This window comes from Salmo salar, chromosome ssa25 (assembly GCF_905237065.1).
Source record: "Salmo salar chromosome ssa25, Ssal_v3.1, whole genome shotgun sequence".
In the NCBI taxonomy this organism is placed as follows: domain Eukaryota; kingdom Metazoa; phylum Chordata; class Actinopteri; order Salmoniformes; family Salmonidae; genus Salmo; species Salmo salar.
In genome coordinates this window covers 33,398,493-33,423,824 of record NC_059466.1, presented here as the reverse complement: position 1 = coordinate 33,423,824, position 25,332 = coordinate 33,398,493, and the positions used below count along the sequence as shown (strand labels likewise).

At 41.4% G+C, this 25,332-nt stretch overlaps 2 protein-coding genes across 2 annotated transcripts; one reads left to right on the top strand and one right to left on the bottom strand.

The window, feature by feature from the left end:
• Positions 1–172: 172 nt before the first annotated feature.
• LOC106586630 (ATP synthase subunit O, mitochondrial) lies at positions 173–5,783 on the bottom strand. The gene is made up of 7 exons (XM_014174120.2): positions 5,670–5,783; positions 5,166–5,210; positions 4,877–4,987; positions 4,255–4,384; positions 3,632–3,744; positions 593–679; positions 173–396 (listed from the first exon to the last, which is right to left on the bottom strand). Exons 1-7 carry the CDS (start codon positions 5,694–5,696, stop codon positions 286–288), a joined length of 624 nt encoding a protein of 207 aa, XP_014029595.1. The 5' UTR covers positions 5,697–5,783; the 3' UTR covers positions 173–285.
• Positions 5,784–8,115: 2,332 nt separating this feature from the next.
• On the top strand, positions 8,116–19,102 carry LOC106586629 (sodium/myo-inositol cotransporter). The gene is made up of 2 exons (XM_014174119.2): positions 8,116–8,376; positions 16,159–19,102. Exon 2 carries the CDS (start codon positions 16,423–16,425, stop codon positions 18,574–18,576), a length of 2,154 nt encoding a protein of 717 aa, XP_014029594.1. The 5' UTR covers positions 8,116–8,376; positions 16,159–16,422; the 3' UTR covers positions 18,577–19,102.
• The last annotated feature ends 6,230 nt before the right edge of the window (positions 19,103–25,332 follow it).

Sequence of the window (25,332 nt, the reverse complement as noted above, 5' to 3'; positions counted from 1 at the left end):
AAAAACATAATTTTAAACAAGGTTGTAATGTAACGTGGAAAAAGTCAAGGAGTCTGAATATTTTCCGAAGGCACTGTAACTAAGCTGATAAAAACAAGCTTTTGATATTCCCTGCGCCAGCAACAACCAGTCTGCATGGACACAGAAATAAAGACATTTCAAATACAAAGTATATGTTACAGAATATTTTATTATGAACAACTAGACAGGATCTTAGCGGACATAGCGCTGTATAGGTTGCAGAAAGAAGAGAAACATCCCCATGCCCAGCCGGACGAGACAGACTTAACTATCTCTGATGATCTTGGTCAATTTGTGGATTTTTGTCTTGGTGGACATGTCCACATACTTATCCCCAATGCTGACAATCATACCGCCCAGGATGGAGGTGTCAGACTGGAGGGAAAAGCAAAATAACACAGGAAGTTAAAGCACCAGTCGACACCATAGCAATGTATGTGACTGGATATCAGCATTTTCTTGTTTTGTGCTAGCCTTACAGTCCTAAACCATTGCATCTATCGTAAATTGATGGTAGATTACTTAAAATCCGTATTGTGCCACAGAGGGCACGAATTGAGTATGGCCTCACCTTGGTCTCTAGTATGAGAGTCTCTCCCTTTGTCAGGAAGCCGTTCAGAGCCACCTTCAGATCTGCCAGGTTAGCCTCATCCAGGGGCTGTTATACACACAAACAAAAATATCAAATCAAATGCTACAATAACTGACATGTAACTTGGATTGACAACCATATACCAGGGGTTCTCAAACTTTTGGGGGCCGGGGACCCCTTTTGTGATAGCAAACTCCTCAGGGACGTCCTCATAACGGGGCGGAAGGTAGCCTAGTGGTTAGAGCGTTGGGCCAGTAACCAGAAGGTTGGTGGATCGAATCCCCGAACTGACAAGGTAAAAATCTGTCGTTCTGCTCCTGAACAAGCCAGTTAACCCACTGTTCCTAGGCCATCATTGTAAATAAGAATTTGTTCTTAACTGACTTGCCTAGTTAAATAAAGGTAAAAAAATATTATCTGAATATCTCATGTGAGATAAAAAAACAGTATACAAGGACTGTCAGATTTTATATCCAGCCTGTAAGCTACAGAAAAGGCCATATACTCAGATATCATATATCTGCTACATAATTTGTTAGATCATTTTTTTGGACGGAATGTTGGTGGTGTGCCACAGCGATGCGTCTCGCCAACAGCACCTTTAAGAAGCGAGCTGGGATTGGACTAGCAAAATATTTTGCACCCCTGCCTTTGACCGAGGGTGCACTGCTTATCACAGGGCGGCATCAGTACTCACCTAAAAAGCCCATATGCCACTGGTTGAGAGAAATTGTCATTGTTTTTATTTATGTGGTGTTGTTGGAGGTGCGTCTTGGTCAGTTTAACTCAGAAAATGCCACCCTCGTCAATCTGCCGCCATAGGCGGACGCCTAATCCCACTTAGTGAGCGCGGCGGCTGTGCATTTGATTAAAAAACAAAATTAGGAATACAATAAGTATTGAGCTGTCCATACCAAAATGTATAATTGGTGGAGTACTGTGCATACCAATACCGCTGTGAGCCTGCCAGTCCCATGTTGCTCAGGGTTAAAGACAAACATGATTTTCCTGTGTTTTATATACATTTCCACACTATGAGGTTGGAATAATAATGTGCAGAAATATTAGCCAACAGAGAGAAGCACAAGATTGAATTGGATTCAACTTTCTAGAGCAGTGGTTACCAAGGCATTCCTAGTCGATCGCCAAACTTTTTTTATTAGTCTCGGGCTGTTGGTGGTAGGTGCACCTGATAGTGAGTTATTAGCCCAGTTATAGATCAGCAATAGGGTCGTGATTGCTTCCTACAAGAGCACAAAACGTGTACAGTTCTAGAAAAGCGAGTCAGGTAAAAATGTTTTTTTTTTTTTTGTCTTAAAGGGGCAGTGCTATATTTTGAGATTGCCTATTGGCTACTTAGGCTTGAATAAGCTGAGGGTAGCATAATTTGTCTGATTCTCTAATAAGGGAATGGGAATAATAATTAATTTTATTTTGTAAAGTGGTTTGTAGCATCAAACAACATTTTCAGTCACCTTGTCTGAAGGACAAGTGGATAAACAGGTTACTGTCAAGCCCTGCATGTTTTTTCTTCTCCAAAGTCTCATGCAATGTTGGCCTACATTGAACACCAGACATTGGCTGCTACTGTAGGCTGAATGATAGAACAGCTGTATCCATGTTAAACTGTTAGGCCTACAATATGATCAAATAGCCACAGCCGTCTACATGGCCATTGTGAAAACTAATTTAAAGCGGGTACAGCCTCAGTGTTCACAAACGTGCGCCAGAAGTTGCACAGAATTTTCACAACGTTTAAGTTTGCACCCGGCAGACCTGAAATTTGCTCAGTGCCCCCCTCCCCCAAAAATGGAGGGAACATTGGTCCTGTCAAAATTCTTGCTTGAGAAATTGCTATTTTCTAAGAAGCTATTTGTTTCTTTTTGACCACTTTGTTTTTAATTAATCACAGTAAGGTACTTAATTGTTACCCAGAAATGACTGATTTGATATTGTGATAGAAACAGCTGCATTGGCATACAATAATTGTAGATTAGGCCTAATAACATTACAATGTATTGTATTATACCGTCAAATTATTCCACAGATCACATGGACAAAACTTTGTTTAATCTGTTGTTAGTAAGTATGTAAATGAGAGAATGGCAAAAGTGTGCAAAGCTGTCATCAAGGCAAAGGGCGGATACTTTGAAGAATCTCAAATATAAAATATATTTTGATTTAACACTTTTTTGCTTACTACCGTAAATTCCAGACTATTAAGCGCACCTGAATATAAGCCGCACCCACCGAATTAAAAAAAATATTATATTTTGAACATAAATAAGCCGCACATGTCTATAAGCCGCAGGTGCCTACCGGTACATTGAAACAAATGAACTTTACACAGGCTTTAACGAAAAACGGCTTGTAACAAAAAATAAACAATTAGCAGTAAACAGTAGCCTACCAAGAAAGTCATTGCTCCAGACCAAGCTCCCGTGCAGCAGCTTTCCTTTTCCAACAGCCAGATCAATCGCCTTCAACTTGAAAGCGGCATCATATGCATTTCTCCGTGTCTTTGCCATGATGAGGGTGACAAAATGACTACCGTAATCAGAATGATGGGAAGTTTGAGCGCGCTCGATTTAATCTAAACAGTAAACAAAAAAGTTATTTGACCGTAACCCGTTCGGCAATTTCATTGGTCTAATGAAAGCTTCATGCCGCCAAAAAACTGAGCACGTTTTTTTTTTGAAAGCGGGAAAAATCCATATATTAGCTGCGTCATTGTTTAAGCCGCGAGGTTCAAAGCGTGGGAAAAAAGTAGCGGCTTATAGTCCGGAAATTACGGTACATGATTCCATGTGTGTTATTTCATAGTTTTGATGTCTTCAATATTATTCTACAATGTAGAAATGAGTAAAAATAAAGAAAAACCCTGGAATGAGTAGGTGTTTCCAAACCTTTGACTGGTACGGTACATATTTTGTGATCTTGGCCGTGGAACCCCTGTAGTACGACCCCACTGAGAACCCATGCCATATAGAACAAGTGTGTGTATGTGTGTCACCGTACATGTGCTGTGGTGACAGTGCAGATGACCTCGCCACGGTGAGCGCTCATCATTTTTGCAAAGGCACCAATGACATCTGCGGTCAGGGTCAGGCGGCCATTATCTGCCAACACAGCTGAGGAGGAGAGAGGAGGACAATGAAACCACGTTAGCCTAGCCAGTAGACACAACTAACATTTTCACTAATTGCATTTGCATCATCATTTGCATGAACTAACATTAGTAAGGGTGAGGATGTTGTCATAACAATAGCCAAAATACTCTTAAAGGACTCTTTCCTACTCTCTCATGTGCATCACTAGCTAATTAAGATCACTTGTAGCTAATTAAGATCACCATACTAATACTCTTAGCTGACATTTACTTTATATTCATGATTACAACTAGCCGATCAAAAGGTATGGCGTGACATCCATATTGATTTTTCCATTTTAACATTTCAAACGGTCAAGAGGGACAGAAAACACAGAAAGGAAGACAAGCAGTAGTTTGGTAGATGAGTCTTGACAGCAGAACAACAACGTTATCCTCCACAAACCTGCCCCATTTAATTTTCTTACACAACAGCAGTCTCCAGAACAAGAGTGGCATGTGCAGTATAACTTAGTAAGGCTGGGCAACTCACTGATGAGGTTAACTGTGATTGGGGAGAGATTTGCCTTAGTCATGGCGGCACCGAAGTACTTCAGCTTGAGGCTGCGCTTGACATGGGGGTTCATCACGATACTGGACAGCTTGGGGTCCTTGATCAGAGACTGACGGAGAAGGAAAAGACAGAAAGAGAAAGGAAGCTGGTCAAAAAGTATATTGTGGCCACAGACAGTGCCAAACAGACAAATGTATGGTTTCCCACAACTAGCTGTGATTGGGAGTTCCGTAGGGCGGCGCACAATTGGCCCAGCGTCGTCTGTGTTTGGCCGGTGTAGGCCATCATTGTAAATAAGAACTTGCTCTTAACTGACTTGCCTAGTTAAATAATGGTAACACAGTTCCCTCAAACTCAACTCTGGACCTTGAAGCCAGCTCCACTGCCTATTTTCATTTTTCCTTAATATGGGACTGATTAAGACCTGGGAAACCAGGTGGGTGCAATTAATCATCAGGTAGAACAGAAAACCAACAGGCTCCGTACCTCGTTGGGTAAGAGTTGAATAGCCCTGCCCAAGTTAAAAGAGTGTATATACATTACACACTTGTGGCCAGACTGAGGACTAAGACAGGAGAGAGAGGTGCAGTGGATAACTTACTGACAATGTGCCCATCTCCTTCTCTACTTGTTCCAGTTTCTTCTGCTTGCTGGCAGCAGAGAACAGGGCTGTGGCATAGCGGCCTCCGACCCCATACACGTCGATGGGGGGCTAGAATAGAAAACGGACACAAAAATAAGCTATAAAACAACCATGTACTTTAATCACAGAGCCAACGACATTACTCAAGCTGTGGCGTGCGTTAACATCATTACCAAAGAACACGAGTCGTCATTGACTTAATATTACACTGATCAGAGGACATGGGCAGTACTTCATTCATTCTTACCCTGATCAAAGCTTGTCGAAGAACTGAAGTGCTGAACTGACGCACCTGCAGAAGGAAAGAGATCCTAATCAGCCAATGAATATCTTCATAAGTGACGTCTGGAGTGCCGTAGGAAGTTAACGTTGGTTAGCTTGACCACATTTTCTACAATAAAGTTATGTCATTCGCATGGCGATAATAATACCTCTGTCTTATGGGCGTTGGACAATATTTAACAGTAGTGCCATCGGTTCGTAGGAAAATGCCCAACAAACGTAGATAGCTATCCAGCCAGGTACCTAACAATGTTGATGAAATTAGCCGGGTGTCGTTAGCTTGCCAGCGGGCTTGTCAAGTTCATGCCAGCATGCAAGGCCTCGCGTATTCTGTGTTAAAAACACATTCTGCGCGATATCAAAACAATACACATTGATCCGTTTTGTCCTTGTTAATAATCTAAATACATTCCCAAATTAAAAACAGAGCCACAGATCGCATAACATTCTTGTTTTTAGAAAGTCATACCTGCAGCCCAAGTCCTAAAGCTGCCATGTTCTCCTGCGACTGTGTAGGTCAAAACTTCTGCGCATGACAGCCTGTCACAAAAAAGGACGTAAATTCAGAAACGAGAAGCATTACGGGAAACGTAGTTCATATGTCAATAAGCGGAAATGTATTTCCTCGAACAAAAAAAATGAGCAAGTGGAAATGTACTGTCCTCGTCAGCAGACAAGCAAACAACTTAGTTGCGTGGATAAACATGTGTGGGGCCAGCATGTCTCTACACCCGCAATCACATCTGCTATGTGCATGAGACCAATAACATTTGATTTGATTTTGATGTAATTTGAATATTTTTTATCAAAGCCAATTATAGTACTTATCAGGTTCTCAGGTTTCAATATTAGGCCTATTTTATTAAAACATGAGCTCAGCTTTATATAAAGCTTCTAAGTGCATTTTTGCTGATATCACCTCAGGTATGTATTGACACAGGCCTAGTTGTCCCAGCATCACCTGTATGAAGATACTGTGCGACTGTGTCAGTGTGTAGTTTACAGGGTCTGTGTAGATTGATGCCCATTGTTGAGGCATTTGCATTTCATTGTGCTCCTCCTACATTCTCACAGGTGAGCAGTGACACAGCCTTGGTGGTTTCTCCAGACCCATCTTGATCACCTTCCACCATACTAAAACAAATGCCTATTGTCACTTCTGTGTGTGCAGAACTGAAGGGTTTATCCTTGCATGCACAGTAGGCCACCTATTGAGATGAAGGTATAATTTTGGTAGTCTTTAATGTGTCTCATCCTACATCAGACAGACAGAGCCTATTTATCAGAGAGAATGACAGGAGCTATTCACTGACTTCATCTTCTATAAATTCATCCAAATGAAATTGTATTGGTCACATACACATATTTAGCAGATGTTATTGCATATTGAAATGCTTGTGTATCGTATCCAGGTCTCTTCTAGGCCAGCCTACTAGCTGATATAGGACTACCTCTGTGGCCAAGTAGGCTATTGAAGCCCCTCACAATGTAAATTGATGTAAACGATGGAAGCACTGAATGGAAGACCCAGCGGTCACTGCATTGTGTTATTGAGACTATAAATAACTTTAATAATTAAACATAAAAGCAATGTCAAATATCTCCCCATATTAGGCTATGCCATTGCATTCTAGATAGATCCACGAGTTGTAGACTGTTTGGAGGGTGGAGCCACAGTGTCTCCCGACCCCTCCTGTCTCAGCCGCCAGTATTTATGCTGCAGTAGTTTATGTGTCGGGGGGCTAGGGTCAGTCTGTTATATCTGGAGTATTTCTCCTGTCTTATCCGGTGTCCTGTGTGAATTTAAGTATGCTCTCTCTCTTTCTCTCTTTCTTTCTTTCTTTCTTTCTTTCTTTCTCTCTCTCTCTCTCTCTCTCTCTCTCTCTCTCTCTCGGAGGACCTGAGCCCTAGGACCATTCCTCAGGACTACCTGGCATGACGACTCCTTGCTCTCCCCAGTCCACCTGGCTGTGCTGCTGCCCCAGTTTCAACTGTTCTGCCTGCGGCTATGGAACCCTGACCTGTTCACCGGACGTGCTACCTGTCCCAGACCTGCTGTTTTCAACTCTCTAGAGACAGCAGGAGCGGTAGAGATACTCTCAATGATCGACTATGAAAAGCCAACTGACATTTACTCTTGAGGTGCTGACTTGTTGCACCCTCGACAACTACTGTGATTATTATTATTTGACCCTGCTGGTCATTTATGAACATTTGAACATCTTGGCCATGTTCTGTTATAATCTCCACCCGGCACGTCCAGAAGAGGACTGGCCACCCCTCATAGCCTGGTTCCTCTCTAGGTTTCTTCCTAGGTTTACCTTTCTAGGGAGTTTTTCCTAGCCACCGTGCTTCTACACCTGCATTACTTGCTGTTTGGGGTTTTAGGCTGGGTTTCTGTACAGCACTTTGAGATATCAGCTGATGTAAGAAGGGCTATATAAATACATTTGATTTGATTTGTATGAGTGGGGTCACATTGCCAGACTTGTGACATCAGACACCTGTGCAATAGGACTAGGCTTAATGAGGATGCACATTTCTGAGAAGTTCAACACCTTGAAGGAAGATTACAAGGGTTTTAAAAGTGCATATATCCAATAGTGTGATTTTCCAGATTGTTCTGTTATTATGCAACTGTTAAAGCTGATTAACCAGCAGGATCTCCTGCCCAGTCAGTTAATTAGGTAAAGTGGGGTTTCTTTCTGGCAATTTCCACCCAAGTAGGCTAACAGGTTGAACGTCATGAGGCAAACCAATCCCCTGTTAGAAAACAAAAACAAAGGTTAATTTACAGTAGTATGCAAAGGTAGTTTGTTCCTCAAAACAATACGGTATTTTAAAATTAGAACAATAACCAATGGGCGTGTTGCGACCGAAGCCATCCGAAACGTCACACGTGTATTACACGTGTAGGGCGTGGCATAGGGGGAAGAAGCGGAGTCGATGCTTATAAAGCCTAGCTACCTTGTCCTATTCAGTCACCTGTGCGCTATTACACTTAACTGCTGGAGAACAGAGCATACGGCAGGACAAAATACGAATTATCGCTACATCGGAAGGACTGACGCAGGAAGAGACACATATCTACTGTCGCTAAAGAAGCAGGCTCACAGTCAAATCCTCAACTTGTGGATTGATGTTGTCAGTAGCTACAATATAGCGTAATGGGAATGGTGAGTGTGCATTTTTGTGATGACCGCCCGTTTTAAATTGTAGCCTGGACAATGCGTAATGGGTGCTAAAAAAGCAGAGAATGGACAAGCGATGGAGAAAAGAAAAAGCAGGTCGAGCACTTAAGTCACTATTTTATTGAACCCAGAATGCATGGAATGTAAATTAATGTAGGCTACTAGGTCAGGGTCAAATACTATTCTTTTTGACAAATTCAACCACACATTTTGCTCATTACTACGAGGCTACACACCTCCTTGGCAATGTGGACAGTGCGTGCGCTTTCTTTCTAGAATATTCCTTTGCTGCTGTATCATTGGTTGTGGTGCGTGCCACATGTCTTGATGGTGCTTTGACAACAATGCCCTGATCCCATATCTCCGATATCGGTTCATGTTGATACTGTATCTCAAACGGTCAGCTCCTGAGTCCCTTTTTAGCATCAGGGGGCATCTTGTCTAGAAAATGTCACCTTGAAGCTACCCATACAGCTGTCAGCATATCTATGCACACCACCATGTAATGATAGTAAAACAAGTCTTACAATACATGGATATTACTACATCACATGCGTTATAGCCTACCTGTCTGTTTTAAGCCTTTATAAAGAACATTATAAGACATTCTAAATTGTCATACATGCTCATAACAAGTAATAAAGTATTCAACTTTTCAAGTGTATCTAAGACAGTGAAGGCATTGGCACCCTCTTCTCTACCCTCGATTGATTTGTAGTATAGCATAACTTTGGCCAGGTCATATGCAAACGTTTCTGTTCCATTGAACAACCGTTTTTGTTGTTTTAGAAGGGTCTGCTGGCGACATGTAGTCCAATGAACACGGAGCTGAAGAGACAAACAAAGAGTTATTTTAGTGCAAGGGGCAGGGATAGGGCGGACGGTTGGGTTTATGCCAGCACGTGATGAGGGCTGAAATCACTAAATATGTAAACTACAGGCGGGAAGAATGACCGCTGTGTGCGGGTGGACAAGAAGAGTGATTGTCTTGGAGCATGTTGTTGGATCAGGACAGTTCTCTTACAGTTCTGTTAGTGTAGGATATTGAGGCCGGTCATGTTTGAGGTTGGTTGATGCTAAGTGATATTGAGCTGTAGATGATGCTAAAACTGACCAGAGAAATAGCCATCTAAAATATCATATTGTTTAGTAAATAATTTGCAAAGTTTGACTCGGGATAATGACTTCAGCTGCAATGGTCGGGGGATGATGTAATCATAATGCATCTAAGTCATGATTGAAAATGTATTTATTACATTTCAAATTACAATAACAAAAAAACATAGGACATCACTATATGTGTATTTTCTCTAAAGAAACATAAATTAACTAAAGTAAAAAAAAAAGGTCTGGGGTTACAATTGTATAAACCTATTATAGAGTTGTAAGAATACAATGAATACGAAGTAAAAATGTACTGCATTTGGGGACATATTTAAAATATTTGTTTTTGTATATGTAAAATTTACCAGATAATGAAGAAATTAACTACTAATTCAGTAGTTTTGTTTTTATTTGAATAATAACGTATTACGTATTTCATTGTAAATACATGGGTCTTATTAATGAAATAAATAATGTAATTACTTGCCCCTAAACAACTTCAGAGTCACACTCATAAAAAATTTGTATAATAGTTTCCCCTTCATCACAGAAAAGGCATATGTCCTCTAAATCCATGCATTTAGACAAGTTATTGCAAGGGTATATTTTGTGCAAGATTTAAGTGAATTTCTCTAACTTTATTTTATATACAAAATTTGTGAGTGAGAAGCCAAACTTTCTTCCATTCAATTTCAGTAATGTATGCATTTCAGAAGAATTTCCCTCTAGGAGAGATCTTGTTCTTGGAGTTAAAAAGTTATCTTAAGAATGTATTATTACATTTGTTGTCCAGCAGGGAGAAACCTTCTAACAAGTTGTGCATCAATCGTGACATGTTCTCCAAAATACAAATGATATTTCATTAATTGAGTAAATCCTGAAGGTATTGCTTTGCATATAGAATTCAATTCTTTATAATGTATTTGTTTCCAAGAACTTTCTATAAGAGTATATTTCCTTTTTCAAATAAATCAAGCACAAATATAATATTTATTTCAAACCACTTAGGGAAGAACAAAGACTTGTTTTTTAACAACAATATCTTTGTTGTTCCACAGAAGTGTTTTGTGTGGGGATAAGTTGTGGATATAACACAGTTTCAGGCTAAAAGGGCTTGTTCATGAAATTTGGACAGTTTGATGGGTAATTTTGCTGGAGAGTAGTTGCACTTCCACAAATTGAAGACAAGACATTTTCATAAAAATATGACGGAATTAAGTACCCTATAGATTCAGAGCTAAGCATGCATCTTTTTCTTAATCCAGTTTACTTTAAAGGTATTATTGATAGCAATTCAATCTAGTACTTCAAGCCCACCATCAGCTCTTTTGTTTGATATTATTGATTTCTTAAATTAGTTTATTTTTCTATATAATGTCTGGAAAGTTTTGTTGCTATCAGGGTGGTCTGATCAGCTACAAATAGGGATAGAGCAGGGAAGACAATGTGACAGACCCTCTTTGGACAATAAAACCCTTCCAATAATAGAGGTCACGCTGGAGCCAGTTATTAAAGATGGATTTTTTTGTCTTTAATCTCTTGAATGAAATTGAGATGCTGACGGACAATATGGTTTTTTGCCATGTGCTCCCTTAAATATTTCAGTGTCTTTCACTGGAATATTGTCCATAGATTGGTAATTTGAGTTACATATGGACAATATTTATAATTAATTGAAATTAAGTTCCAGACCAGAAGCTGAAGAGAATTATTTGATAATAAGTTTAATAGCAACTTGATCCTTGTCTTTTAGAAACAGAGCTGTATCATCTGCTAACTGAGATTTATTTATTTATTTTCCAAATATTGAAATACCTTTTAATTCAGGGTTGTTTAAAATGCAACCAAAAGGAATAAGAAAGCTGAAATAGGACAACCCTGGAGTGCACTATGGTGAATATTAAATATTTTAGATGTGTTACGATTAATCATATTAGAAATATTAATATCTTTATAAAACATATTGATAACAGAGACGAAGCTAGGCCCAAAACCAAAAGTTTACAATGAATGTTTTAGGAATTTCTGTTCTTTTGTATCAAATGATTACAAAAGTGGAGGAATAAAATAATAGCCTCGGAGTCAATTGAATCAGCGTGATCAATCAAGTCTGAAACTAACCTAATGTTACAGCCAATGTGGCGACTTTTCATGAAGCCAGTTTGGTTTTTAATTAATGTGCTTTTGGCCCATTTTAAGTCTATCATATGCTAAAGTTATCAATTTATAATTTATATTTAATAATGTAATAGGTCTCAAATTAACTATGAAAAGGGGATCTTTATCAGGTTTTGGTATTAAGGAAATATTTTGTGGTAGTAATCATTTATCTCACCCACAGCTTGGCATTCTTGGAACATGTTGAATACTGGTCCCTCTAAATGTTCCCAAAAGTGTAAATAAAATTCCACAGAAAGACCATCTGTTCCAAGTGCTTTGCCCTTCTTTATATATTTAAGAGCATTTCCAATCTCTAGTATAGAAAACTTATCATCACATATGGATTTAAACTCATCAGAAATAATTGGAACATGGACACGTTTCACAAAATGTTCACATTCAATCTAGTTAAAATTTGATTTATACAGAATTTCATGAAAAGAATACACAAAGTTACAGATTATTTTAGGGTCTTGAACATGATGCAAAAAATGCTAATATTGGGTCTCATGACTTGAATGGGGTTTGTTCTACAAATGCTAAAATGTTAACATGTGGAAACAGAGCCAGGAAAACTAAACCAAAGCATGGATTGCTGTCATATCTTGTCCATAGACTGCTTACAGGGTAAGGAAACCAATATGTAATTTTGTAATTTGGGTGAACTATCCTGTTAAACAATATAGGCTACAAAGGCATTTTTGTTCTCTTTTCACATGGACTGAGCTGCTAGGCTTTTTAGTTTCTTACATGACATCATTAGTTTGCTTTGAAGCTCTGATAGGGGCATGGCTCTTAATCTTTTGGTTTAGCCAATACTTAGAGATTAGAGGGCTAAAGACAAAGTTACTGTAATTTGTAAATCTGTTAACCTCTATGGGCTAGGTGGGACGCAGTGTAATCCCGTGGCGCGTTATTCAAATACCTCAAATGCAAAAACGTCAATTTTTCAAACATATGACTATTTTACACCATTTTAAAGACAAGACTCTCGTTAATCTAACCACACTGTCCGATTTCAAAAAGGCTTTACAACGAAAGCAAAACATTAGATTATGTCAGCAGAGTACCCAGCCAGAAATAATCAGACACCCATTTTTCAAGCTAGCATATAATGTCACATAAACCCAAACCACAGCTAAATGCATCACAAACCTTTGATCTTCATCAGATGACAACCCTAGGACATTATGTTATACAATACATGCATGTTTTGTTCAATCAAGTTCATATTTATATCAAAAACCAGCTTTTTACATTAGCATGTGACTAGCATGTGACTAGCATTCCCACCGAACACTGCCGGTGAATTTACTAAATTACTCACGATAAACGTTCACAAAAAGCATAACAATTATTTTAAGAATTATAGATACAGAACTCCTCTATGCACTCGATATGTCCGATTTTAAAATAGCTTTTCGGTGAAAGCACATTTTGCAATATTCTCAGTAGATAGCCCGGCACCACAGGGCTAGCTATTTAGACACCCAGCAAGTTTAGCACTCACCAAAGTCAGATTTACTATAAGAAAAATGTTATTACCTTTGCTGTCTTCGTCAGAATGCACTCCCAGGACTTCTACTTCAATAACAAATGTTGGTTTGGTCCCAAATAATCCATTGTTATATCCAAATAGCGGCGTTTTGTTCGTGCGTTCAAGACACTATCCGAAAGGGTAAATAAGGGTGACGAGCATGGCGCAATTCGTGACAAAAAAATTCTAAATATTCCATTACCGTACTTCGAAGCATGTCAACCGCTGTTTAAAATCAATTTTTATGCCATTTTTCTCATAAAAAAGCGATAATATTCCGACCGGGAATCTGCGTTTAGGTAAACAGACGAAAGAAAATAAAGCATGGGGTCGACTCGGGCACGCGCCTAAGCCCATAGTACTCTGATCGGCCACTTGCCAAAAGCGATAATGTGTTTCAGCCAGAGCCTGCCTCGATATCGTTCAGCTTTTTCCCGGCCTCTAAGAGCCTATGGGAGCCGTAGGAAGTGTCACGTTATAGCAAAGATCCTCAGTCTTCAATAAAAAGAGACAAGATGAAACACAACTTGTCAGACAGGCCACTTCCTGCATGGAATCTTCTCAGGTTTTGGCCTGCCATATGAGTTCTGTTATACTCACAGACACCATTCAAACAGTTTTAGAAACTTTAGGGTGTTTTCTATCCAAAGCCAATAATTATATGCATATTCTAGTTACTGGGCAGGAGTAGTAACCAGATTAAATCGGGTACGTTTTTTTATCCGGCCGTGTCAATACTGCCCCCTAGCCCTAACAGGTTAACATGCTCAGTTTAATTCACCTGTTAAAGCTTTCCCCCGCCCTCCTTTGTTCTGGGTAACCTCAGAGAATAATATCAACGTATACGCTGATTTGGTGAGTGAGTTTATAAGGAAGTGTATATGAGATGTTGTACCCTGTGACTATTTAAACCTACCCTAACCAGAAACCGTGGATAGATGGGGACATTTGTGTAAAACTGAAAGCGCGAACCACTGCATTTAACTATGGAAAGGCGACTGGGGAATATGGCCGAATACAAACAGTGTAGTTATTCCCTCCGCAAGGCAAGCAAAATGTGAGTATAGAGACAAAGTCGAATGGCAATTCAACGGCTCAGACACGAGATGTATGTGGCAGGGTCTACAGACAATCCCAGACTACAAAACGAAAACCAGCCACATCACGGACAGACGTCTTGCTTCCAGACAAACTAAACACCTTCTTTGCCCACTGAGGATAATACAGTGTCACTGACGCGGCCCGCTGCCAAGGACTGTGGGCTCTCCTTCTCCGTGGCCGATGTGAGCAAGACATTTAAACGTGTTAACCCTCGCAAGGCTGCCGGCCTTGATGGCATCCCTAGCCGCATCCTTAGAGCATGTGCAGACCAGCTGGCTGGTTTGTTTACGGACATATTCAATCTCTCCCTATCCCAGTCTGCTGTCCCCACATGCTTCAAGATGGCCACCATTTTTCCTGTACCCAACAATGTAAAGGTAACTGAACTAAATGACTATCGCCCCGTAGCACTCACTTCTGTCATCATGAAGTGCTTTGAGAGACTAGTCAAGGATCATATCACCTCCACCTTACCTGTCACTTCACCTAGACCCACTTCAATTTGCTTACCGCCCCAATAGGTCCACAGACAATGCAATTGCCTGCACACTGCCCTATCCCATCTGGACAAGAGGAATACCTATGGAAGAATGCTGTTCATTGACAACAACTCAGCATTCAACACCATAATACCCTCCAAGCTCATCATTAAGCTTGATGCCCTGGGTCTCAACCCCACCCTGTGCAGTTTGGTCCTGGACTTCCTGATGGGCCACCCACAGGTGGTGAAGGTAGGAAACAACATCTCCACTTCGCTGATCCTCAACACTGGGGTCCCACAAGGGTGCGTGCTCAGCCCCCTCCTGTACTCCGTTCACCCATGACTGCATGGCCATGCATGCCTCCAACTTAATCAAGTTTGCAGAATGCACAACAGTAGTAGGCTTTATTACCAACAACAATGAGACAGCCTACAGGGAGGAGGTGAGGGCTCTCGGAGTGTGGTGTCAGAAAAATAACTTAAACAAAACAAAGGACATGATCGTGGACTTCAGGAAACCGCAGAGGGAGCACCTCCATATCCACATCAACGGGACAGTAGTGGAGAAGGTGGACATTTTAAGTTCAGGAGGCTGAAGAAATATGGCTTGTCACTTAAAACCCTCACAAGCTTTTACAGATGCACAATTGAGAGCATCTTGTTGTGCTGTATCACCAACTGGTAAGGCAACTGCACCGCCCACAACCGCAGGGCTCTCCAGAGGGGGTGCGGTCTGCACAACTGGTCAAACTACCTGCCCTCCAAGACGCCTACAGCACACAATGTCACAGGACGGTCAAAAAGATCAAGGACAACAACCACCCGAGCCACTGCCTGTTCACCCCGCTATCATCCAGAAGGCGAGCTCAGTACAGGTGCATCAAAGCTGGAACCGAGAGTGAAAAACAGCTTCTATCTCAAGGCCATCAGACTGTTAAACGGCCATCACTAGCACAGAGGCTGCTGCCTACATACAGACTTGAAATCATTGGCCACTTTAATAAATGGAACACTAGTCACTTTAAAAATGTTTCCATATCTTGCATTACTCATCTCATATGTATATACTGTATTCTATACTATCTATCGCATCTTAGCCTATGCTGCTCTGTCATTGCTCATCCATATATTTATATATTCTTATTCCATTCCTTTACTTAGATTTGTGTGTATTAGGTATATGTTGTGGAAACTAGAAGCACAAGCATTTCGCTACACTCACAATAACATCTGCTAACCATGCGTAAGTGACCAGTAAAATCTGATTTGACTTTTGTGTTTTCTCAGAAATTCTGCCTCAGAGGTCTTGTATAAATGTGTCACCTTTCTCACTTCCTGTCGAAAAAGGGCTCTAATCAAGTGTTTTGTCTTTGCTGTCTTGCAGGAATGTAAATTCTAGGCTATACTAGACTGGAGGCCTGCAGCATCCTCCTTTAAACCGGGAGCGTCCTCATTCCTGGTAGATTCTCCCCCGAACGCACACCCCTAGTGCATTTGACCAGACGGTGGATACTACAGCGTCCATGCAGACAGCAAACCAAAGGATAGTGTTTTTATTGCCCTTCTGTTACTTTAAACTTTGATTTTTGCAGGGTTTGAAAGGAGTTTTTCATCAGTTTTGAGCGAGTAATTCTGTTTAGCACTCGCAATGAGTATGGGTACTGGTGTCATGGAGGCAGCGGACATAGCTGTGGTGGCTCTGTACTTCATCCTGGTGCTGGGCATCGGGTTCTTTGCCATGTGGAAGGCCAACCGCAGCACGGTGAGTGGATACTTCCTGGCAGGACGCTCCATGACATGGGTGGTGATCGGAGCGTCGCTGTTTGTCAGTAACATTGGCAGTGAACACTTCATAGGCCTGGCGGGGTCGGGAGCAGCCAGCGGCTTTGCTGTGGGAGCATGGGAGTTTAACGCTCTTCTCCTGCTGCAGCTGCTGGGCTGGGTGTTCATTCCTGTGTATATCCACTCTGGGGTGTACACCATGCCGGAGTACCTGTCCAAACGCTACGGAGGTAATAGGCTAAAGGTGTACTTTGCTGCCCTTTCTGTGCTGCTCTATATCTTCACCAAGATCTCTGTGGACTTATACGCCGGTGCGCTTTTCATCCAGGAGTCGTTGGGCTGGAACCTCTATCTGTCCATCATCCTGCTCATCAGTATGACCGCAGTGCTTACAGTCACCGGTGGCCTGGTCGCAGTCATGTACACGGACACCCTCCAGGCCGTGCTGATGATCGGTGGAGCTCTCAGCCTGACCGTCATCAGCCTGATCAAGGTCGGAGGTCTTGAAGGGGTTCGGACCAAGTACATGTTAGCTGTCCCAAATGTAACAGCTATCCTGGCCAGTGGGAACTTCACCTACTCAGCTTCCTGCCGCATAGAGCCCAAGCCAGATTCCCTGCGGATCCTCCGGGGCCCACTGGACGAGGATATCCCCTGGCCTGGCTTCCTTCTGGGCCAAACCCCAGCCTCCATCTGGTACTGGTGTGCCGACCAGGTCATCGTCCAGAGGGTGCTGGCTGCTAAGAACATTGCCCATGCCAAGGGTGCCACGCTGATGGCTGGCTTCCTGAAGGTCCTGCCCATGTTCATTATCGTCATCCCCGGGATGATCTCACGGATCCTGTTTGCGGATGAGATTGCCTGCATCGGACCGGAGCACTGCCTGGCCGTTTGCGGCTCTAAGGCGGGTTGCTCCAATATCGCGTATCCGCGACTGGTCATGTCAGTGATGCCCATGGGACTGCGAGGGCTGATGATGGCTGTGATGATTGCAGCTCTCATGAGTGATCTGGACTCCATCTTTAACAGTGCTAGCACCATCTTCACCCTGGACATCTACCAGAGCGCAAGGCGTAGTGCATCCCAGAAAGAGCTACTGTTGGTGGGCCGGCTGTTCGTGGTGTTCATGGTAGTCATCAGTATTGCCTGGATCCCTGTCATCATCGAGATGCAGGGCGGCCAGATGTATCTCTACATACAGGAAGTAGCTGGATACCTGACCCCGCCCATCGCCGCCCTCTTCATGCTGGGTGTGTTCTGGAAGCGTTGCAACGAAAGAGGTGCATTCTGGGGCGGTATGACCGGATTCGTGCTGGGTACCACCCGGCTGATTCTGGCGTTTATTTATCGCGAGCCTCCCTGTGACCAGCCAGACGACAGGCCTTTCTTCATTACACATGTCCACTACATGTATGTGGCTGCTGGGCTGTTCTGGGTATCTGGACTGGTGGCTGTGGTCGTCAGTCTCTGCACCCCTCCTCCAGATGAGGAGCAGATTCGCACCACCACATTATGGGGCCTGCGTAACATTGGAAAGCTTCCCCCCAAAGACCGTGAGGAGATGTACAAGCTGACGGATAAGAGCCCTGTGCAGTTAAATGGGAATGGAGGCCTCTATAAGGATCTGCCCCCAGACATCTGTAGAGCTAGGTGTCTAGATGGGGAGGACGTCACGTTGCTAACGCCGCCTAATGACCATGACCCCACGACCCCCAGCGACGGGACAACCCCGGCAACGACTCCAGCAACACCTGCCAACCAGTTTGATAATGGTCACGCAGGGCTCATGCATGCAGAGGAAGGTTGTTGTGGGGAGGGTGGGAGGGGCATGCGTCTGTTGGAGTGGTTCTGTGGGTTTAAAGAAGCAGCATACAATGCCCATCCCAAAAGGACAGAAGAGGACAAGAGAGCCGTCATAGAGATGTTGTACGAGCCACCCAGAACCAAACTGCTGCTCAACTGTGGGCTGTTTCTGGTCTGCTCGTTGGGAATATTCCTGTTTGTCTACTTCTCTCAATAGATTGGACCAAATTAGGGGTTGTTGGGGATTGTTTCAAAGACAGTTACAATTTTCTGAGATTTGATGTGAATCTGAAGAATTTACAGTGCAGCTTCCTAAAAATGATTCACTGAGCTTTTTGAAATCATTCTTTCGAAATGATTGAAGCTTCTCCCCCTTGTCACATTAAAATAATCAAACTCCAAAGCACTTTGTGGTATCCTAATAGTGTCCTTCAGATTTTCCATATACTTCTATGCTACTGTATGATTACTAGATGCTTATTAGCATATGTGAATAAGACGTATGAATTTCTTGTTTATTAGAGATTATTAGTCTGCTTCTGTGTTATTCCAAAGCCCTTTTTTGTGTTTCTTTGTAGGGCAATTTTAAGAAACCAGCTCAAGGCCTTAGTTATAATATATAATACAGTGCCTATGGAAAGTATTCAGATCCCTTGAATTTTTCCACATTTTGTTAGGTAACAAACAGCCTTATTCTAAAATGAATGAAATTATTTTTTTCCTCAATCTACACACAATACCCCATAATGACAAAGCAAAAACAGGTTTTTAGAAGAAAAAAAAATCTAAACAAATGACAAAAAAAAGGAAATAACACATTTGTGTAAGTATTCAGACCCTTTACTCAGTACTTTGTTGAATCACATTTGGCAGCGATTACAGCCTTGAGTATTCTTGGGTATGATGCTACAAGTTTGGCACACTTGTATTTGAGAAGTTTCTCCCCATTCTTCTCTGCAGATCCTCTCAAGCTCTGTCAGGTTGGATGGGGAGCGTTGATTTACAGCTATTTTCAGGTCTCTCCAGAGATGTTCGATCGGGTTCAAGTCCGGGCTCTGGCTGGGCCACTCAAGGACATTCATAGACTTGTCCCAAAGCGACTCCTGCGTTGTCTTGGCTGTGTGCTTAGCGTCGTTGTCCTGTTGGAAGGCAAACCTTCGACTCAGACTGGGGTCTTTTTGGACCAGGTTTTCATCAAGGATCTCTCTGTCCTTTTCTCCGTTCATCTTTGCCTCGATCCTGACTAGTCTCCCTGTTCCTGCCGCTGACAAACATCCCCACGGCATGATGCTGCCACCACCATGCTTCACCGCAGGGATAGTGCCAGGATTCCTCCAGACGTGACACTTGGCATTCAGGCCAAAGAGTTCAATCTTGATTTCATCAGAACAGAGAATCTTCTTTCTCATGGTCTGAGAGTCCTTTAGGTGCCTTTTGGCAAACTCCAAGTGGGCTGTCATGTGCCTTTTACTGAGGAGTGGCTTCCATCTGGCCACTACCATAAAGGCGTGATTGGTGGAGTGCTACAGAAATGGTTGTCTTTCTGGAAGGTTCTCCCATCTCCAAAGAGGAGCTCTGTGAGTGACCATCGGGTTCTTGTTCACCTCCCAGACCAAGGCCCATCTCACACGATTCCTCAGTTTGGTCAGGCGGCCAGCTCTAGGAAGAGTGGTTCCAAACTTCTTCCATTTACGAATGATGGAGGCCACTGTTCTTGGAGACCTTCAATGCTGCAGAAATGTTTTGGTACCCTTTCCTAGATCTGTGCCTCGACACAATCCTGTCTCTGAGCTCTATTAGCAATTCCTTCCACCTCATGGCATGGTTTTTGCTTTGACTTACACTGTCAACTGTGGGACCTTTTTATAGATGTGTGTGCCTTTCCAAATCATGTCCAATCAATTGAATTTACCATAGGTGGACTCTAATCAAGTTGTAGAAACATCTCAAGGATGGTCAATGGAAACAGGATGCACCTGAGTTCAATTTCAAGTCTCATAGCAAAAGGTCTGAATACTTATGTAAATAAGGTATTTCTGTTTTTTATATTTTACTTTTATGGGGTATTGTGTGTAGATTGCTGAGGATTTTTGCAATTTAATACATTTTAGATTAAGGCTGTAAAGTAACAAAATTTGGAAAAAGTTAAGGGGTCTGAATCTTTTCTGAAGGCACTGTATATGCTATTTAGCAGACGCTTTTATCCAAAGCAACCCACGGTCATGCAAACATTTTACGTATTGGTGGGCCCGGGAATTGAACCCAATGTCCTGGCGTCGCAAGCGCCATGCTCTACCAACTGAGCTACGGAGGACCAACTGAAAGTTATGCAGGGACCATGCAGTGTTATGCAGGGGCCACCGCAAAATGACACTACAGCGTCACTCTCTACCACCGTTAGATGTAGAATAAAACTCTGAAATTATTATTTTTTATTCCTATAAGCTTTATACATTGTTTGTAAATGTGGTGTGGCTATGGTTGCAAATGCTTTGAGTTTACAAAAATATTTTTGTTTTCATGTTTGGACAGTTACTTTTTATTTACAATTCTTAAGAATACTTAGGTGAGTTGCTGTAGAGTAGGAGATGTCAAAATAATTGTGTTAAATGTAAGTATGTTTGACAATTTGTTGAGAATATAATTTTTTTGTTTTAACTGTATTGTAGCATTGCAAAGAATTGAACATATCAATTAATGGTCATGGTTACACTTTCATAATGTGTTGTGTATGATTAGGCTAGCTACTGTTTGGAATTTCTCATGGTGTTTGACTTAATGTTTTTTTTTCTTCCAAGGTTAATGTTGTGAAATTGTTCAGTGAGCTACTTTGTTAACTTGGTGATAAACCACACTAAAATCGAGCCCAGTTGTTTTTTTGGTTTCTTTTGTTTACCCTTTTTATATATTCCTGAATTTGTTGCTGTATTTTAAATGGTTTATAATTTTATCTGATTTGAGTGCGTACTGTATTTCATAGAAACCTATTTTACCAAATGTGTCTTCGTGTGCAATGCTAAAGCCTATCTAATGGAGATTGACATGTGATTTTCAGACTTCTTTTTTTCCTTTTTGCAAATGTAGGCTTTGCTAACCATCCCCTGTTCCCAGTCTGGTTAATGGAGGATTATTGTATATATCTCTGAGAATCAGGTAAAGACTGTATTGAGAAGAATAGATTTGTTTCTTTTTCTTAGAGAAATATATAATGTTATTTTTATGGATTTTATTTTTAGAAAGAAATCAACAAATAAAGTTCCTGTGGAAAATAATAAACTTGTGTTGAATGTCTTATTTTTTTAACATTTTTGTTTTGTCCTCACATTAATTAAAAGGGTATAAAAAAAACATGGTTGTCTTCTGGAAAGTTCAAATTCACTGTCTAACATGAATCCCTGGGGCTTAGTGCCTCATATGTAACCCTGGGGCCTATTAATAATCTGTTCAAAAATTGGAGGGGATTGGATGATTCAAGGCTTCTTTACAGATGATGCAGCCAAGGAGAAGGCCAGATCAGTTTCTCATAAATGTCTCTATCACCTCTTTTCTCCCCACCTCCTGCATATCTTAATCTGTCATCCTCCACTGTCTTGCTCCCCCTCCGCAATTTTCCACAGTAGTGTGACTTGCCTGACATATCCAGTAAAACAGCTTTTAAGTCAAATAAATTGCTACATACTTTTTAAACATACAGTGCCTTGCGAAAGTATTCGGCCCCCTTGAACTTTTCGACCTTTTGCCACATTTCAGGCTTCAAACATAAAGATATAAAACTGTAATTTTTTTGTGAAGAATCAACAAGTGGGACACAATCATGAAGTGGAACGAAATCTATTGGATATTTCAAACTTTTTTAACAAATTAAAAAACTGAAAAATTGGGCGTGCAAAATTATTCAGCCCCCTTAAGTTAATACTTTGTAGCGCCACCTTTTGCTGCAATTACAGCTGTAAGTCGCTTGGGGTATGTCTCTATCAGTTTTGCACATCGAGAGACTGACATTTTTGCCCATTCCTCCTTGCAAAACAGCTCGAGCTCAGTGAGGTTGGATGGAGAGCGTTTGTGAACAGCAGTTTTCAGTTCTTTCCACAGATTCTCGATTGGATTCAGGTCTGGACTTTGACTTGGCCATTCTAACACCTGGATATGTTTATTTGTGAACCATTCCATTGTAGATTTTGCTTTATGTTTTGGATCATTGTCTTGTTGGAAGACAAATCTCCGTCCCAGTCTCAGGTCTTTTGCAGACTCCATCAGGTTTTCTTCCAGAATGGTCCTGTATTTGGCTCCATCCATCTTTCCATCAATTTTAACCATCTTCCCTGCCCCTGCTGAAGAAAAGCAGGCCCAAACCATGATGCTGCCACCACCATGTTTGACAGTGGGGATGGTGTGTTCAGGGTGATGAGCTGTGTTGCTTTTACGCCAAACATAACGTTTTGCATTGTTGCCAAAAAGTTCGATTTTGGTTTCATCTGACCAGAGCACCTTCTTGCACATGTTTGGTGTGTCTCCCAGGTGGCTAGTGGCAAACTTTAAACGACACTTTTTATGGATATCTTTAAGAAATGGCTTTCTTCTTGCCACTCTAACATAAAGGCCAGATTTGTGCAGTATACGACTGATTGTTGTCCTATGGACAGAGTCTCCCACCTCAGCTGTAGATCTCTGCAGTTCATCCAGAGTGATCATGGGCCTCTTGGCTGCATCTCTGATCAGTCTTCTCCTTGTATGAGCTGAAAGTTTACAGGGACGGCCGCGTCTTCGTAGATTTGCAGTGGTCTGATACTCCTTCCATTTCAATATTATCGCTTGCACAGTGCTCCTTGGGATGTTTAGAGCTTGGGAAATCTTTTTGTATCCAAATCCGGCTTTAAACTTCTCCACAACAGTATCTCGGACCTGCCTGGTGTGTTCCTTGTTCTTCATGATGCTCTCTGCGCTTTAAACGGACCTCTGAGACTATCACAGAGCAGGTGCATTTATACGGAGACTTGATAACACACAGGTGGATTCTATTTATCATCATTAGTCATTTAGGTCAACATTGGATCATTCAGAGATCCTCACTGAACTTCTGGAGAGAGTTTGCTGCACTGAAAGTAAAGGGGCTGAATAATTTTGCACGGCCAATTTTTAAGTTTTTTATTTGTTAAAAAAGTTTAAAATATCCAATAAATTTCATTCCACTTCATAATTGTGTCCCACTTGTTGTTGATTCTTCACAAAAAAATACAGTTTTATATCTTTATGTTTGAAGCCTGAAATGTGGCAAAAGGTCGAAAAGTTCAAGGGGGCCGAATACTTTCGCAAGGCACTGTATAAACAAATTCCTTTATAAATGTTTCTAAGTTAATGTCTAAAGAATTCCACCCTGAAACATATAATTCTAATAATGTATGTGTGGGACAAGTTTAGAGCGAGGAAACAGAGGCTGGTAGACTACACATGATAACTCTGAAAAAGCTGATGACAGGAGAGCATGTTTATCACTTCCAAGGCCTCTCTAATATAGGGAGGAGAGGAGAGAACAGCGAGAAACTGCCAAGGCTGGTAGAAAAGTGATAAACATGTCTCTGTGTGTGCGTAGAGGGGGTTATAAAGACTGTTCAAATTTTGGTTGACGGGAGAGCTCTCATGAAAAAACTACAACGAACATTTTGCAGAATCTGAGTCTGCCTAATTCTTATTAATCCTAGCTTTACAACCTAGGGGGAATTGGTCAAAGCTATAGTGATTGTTATCATCATTGGGATTGAAAATTCTCGTGACAGCTTGGTCCTTCGAGCCGGATCTCAATACCTGTTTCAGTCGTCCCATGGGAGCGCCGAAACCCGTGCACGGGTGGATCAGAGATACGTAGATTAAAGACCTAGCCCCATTCTGAGGGTTCTTTACAGGCCGGTGGCGAACTGGTACACGACAGAAACGGTGACGAGATCCAACCTACATTGAATTCTCAGCTGCAAGATGAGGTCAGTAATCTTTATTCATTAGTTTGGGGTTAAATTCTAAACTTACTAAAATTGACTTAGAATGGACTGGATTAAATTCCTATAAAGCATTGGTCAAGATAAACGTGAAGGAGGATTTTAACTGTAAAACTAACTGTAAGTAAGATTTCTATCGGGTATACCGTCCATAGAATCTAATGTAGAGAAAGTTTAAGGCAAAAGTATCTATGTTAGTGTTGGCGGCACTGGGTCACAGATCTCAGGAAGAAATTTCGAAGTAAGTAAGTTTGGGTCCGTAATGACCCAAGGTATCTGTGGCCACTACCACTACCAATATAAACTATCTAACAGTAAGACCTAAAAGTAAAACTGGTTGATATAAATAATCCGGAAAGCATAATGTAGAAGGCAAAATATAATCATATAAATATGGATAAGAAGGAGATTAAAATAGTTAACAGATAGAAATCCCGCTAGGATTGAACGTGTTGAGTATTGGTGTAGAGACACATTAAGATAATTAACAGATAGAAATCCCGCTGGGATTGAACTTGTTGAGTATTGGTGTATAGTAGGAGGGAAACCTAAAATAGAGCGTGTGAGATATGAGATATTAACCGAGTCAAAAGTCATAAGAAGCGGTAATTCGCTCACGTGTGAGACCTAATATTCGATCAAAAATCACCTCTATAGATAAGTTTCAATAAAGTAGGCCAGGGACATAATTTGTATGAATATACAGTGGGCTCCAAAATTACTGGCACCCCTGACTGGCAATGCACAAACAATACTTAAAATAATATAAACAAAATAATTATAGAGAGAAACTCAAAATACCAACATGTGAGAAATACTGTACTTTATTAATGTTTCAATGAAACCCACCAAAATCATACAATTATTTAATAGAAAATACATTTCACCAAAATCAAAGTTTCATAATTATTAGCACTCCTCATTTAGTACTTAGTGCAACCACCTCTGGCAAGGATAACAGCATGGTCTTGTCCTGTAATGTT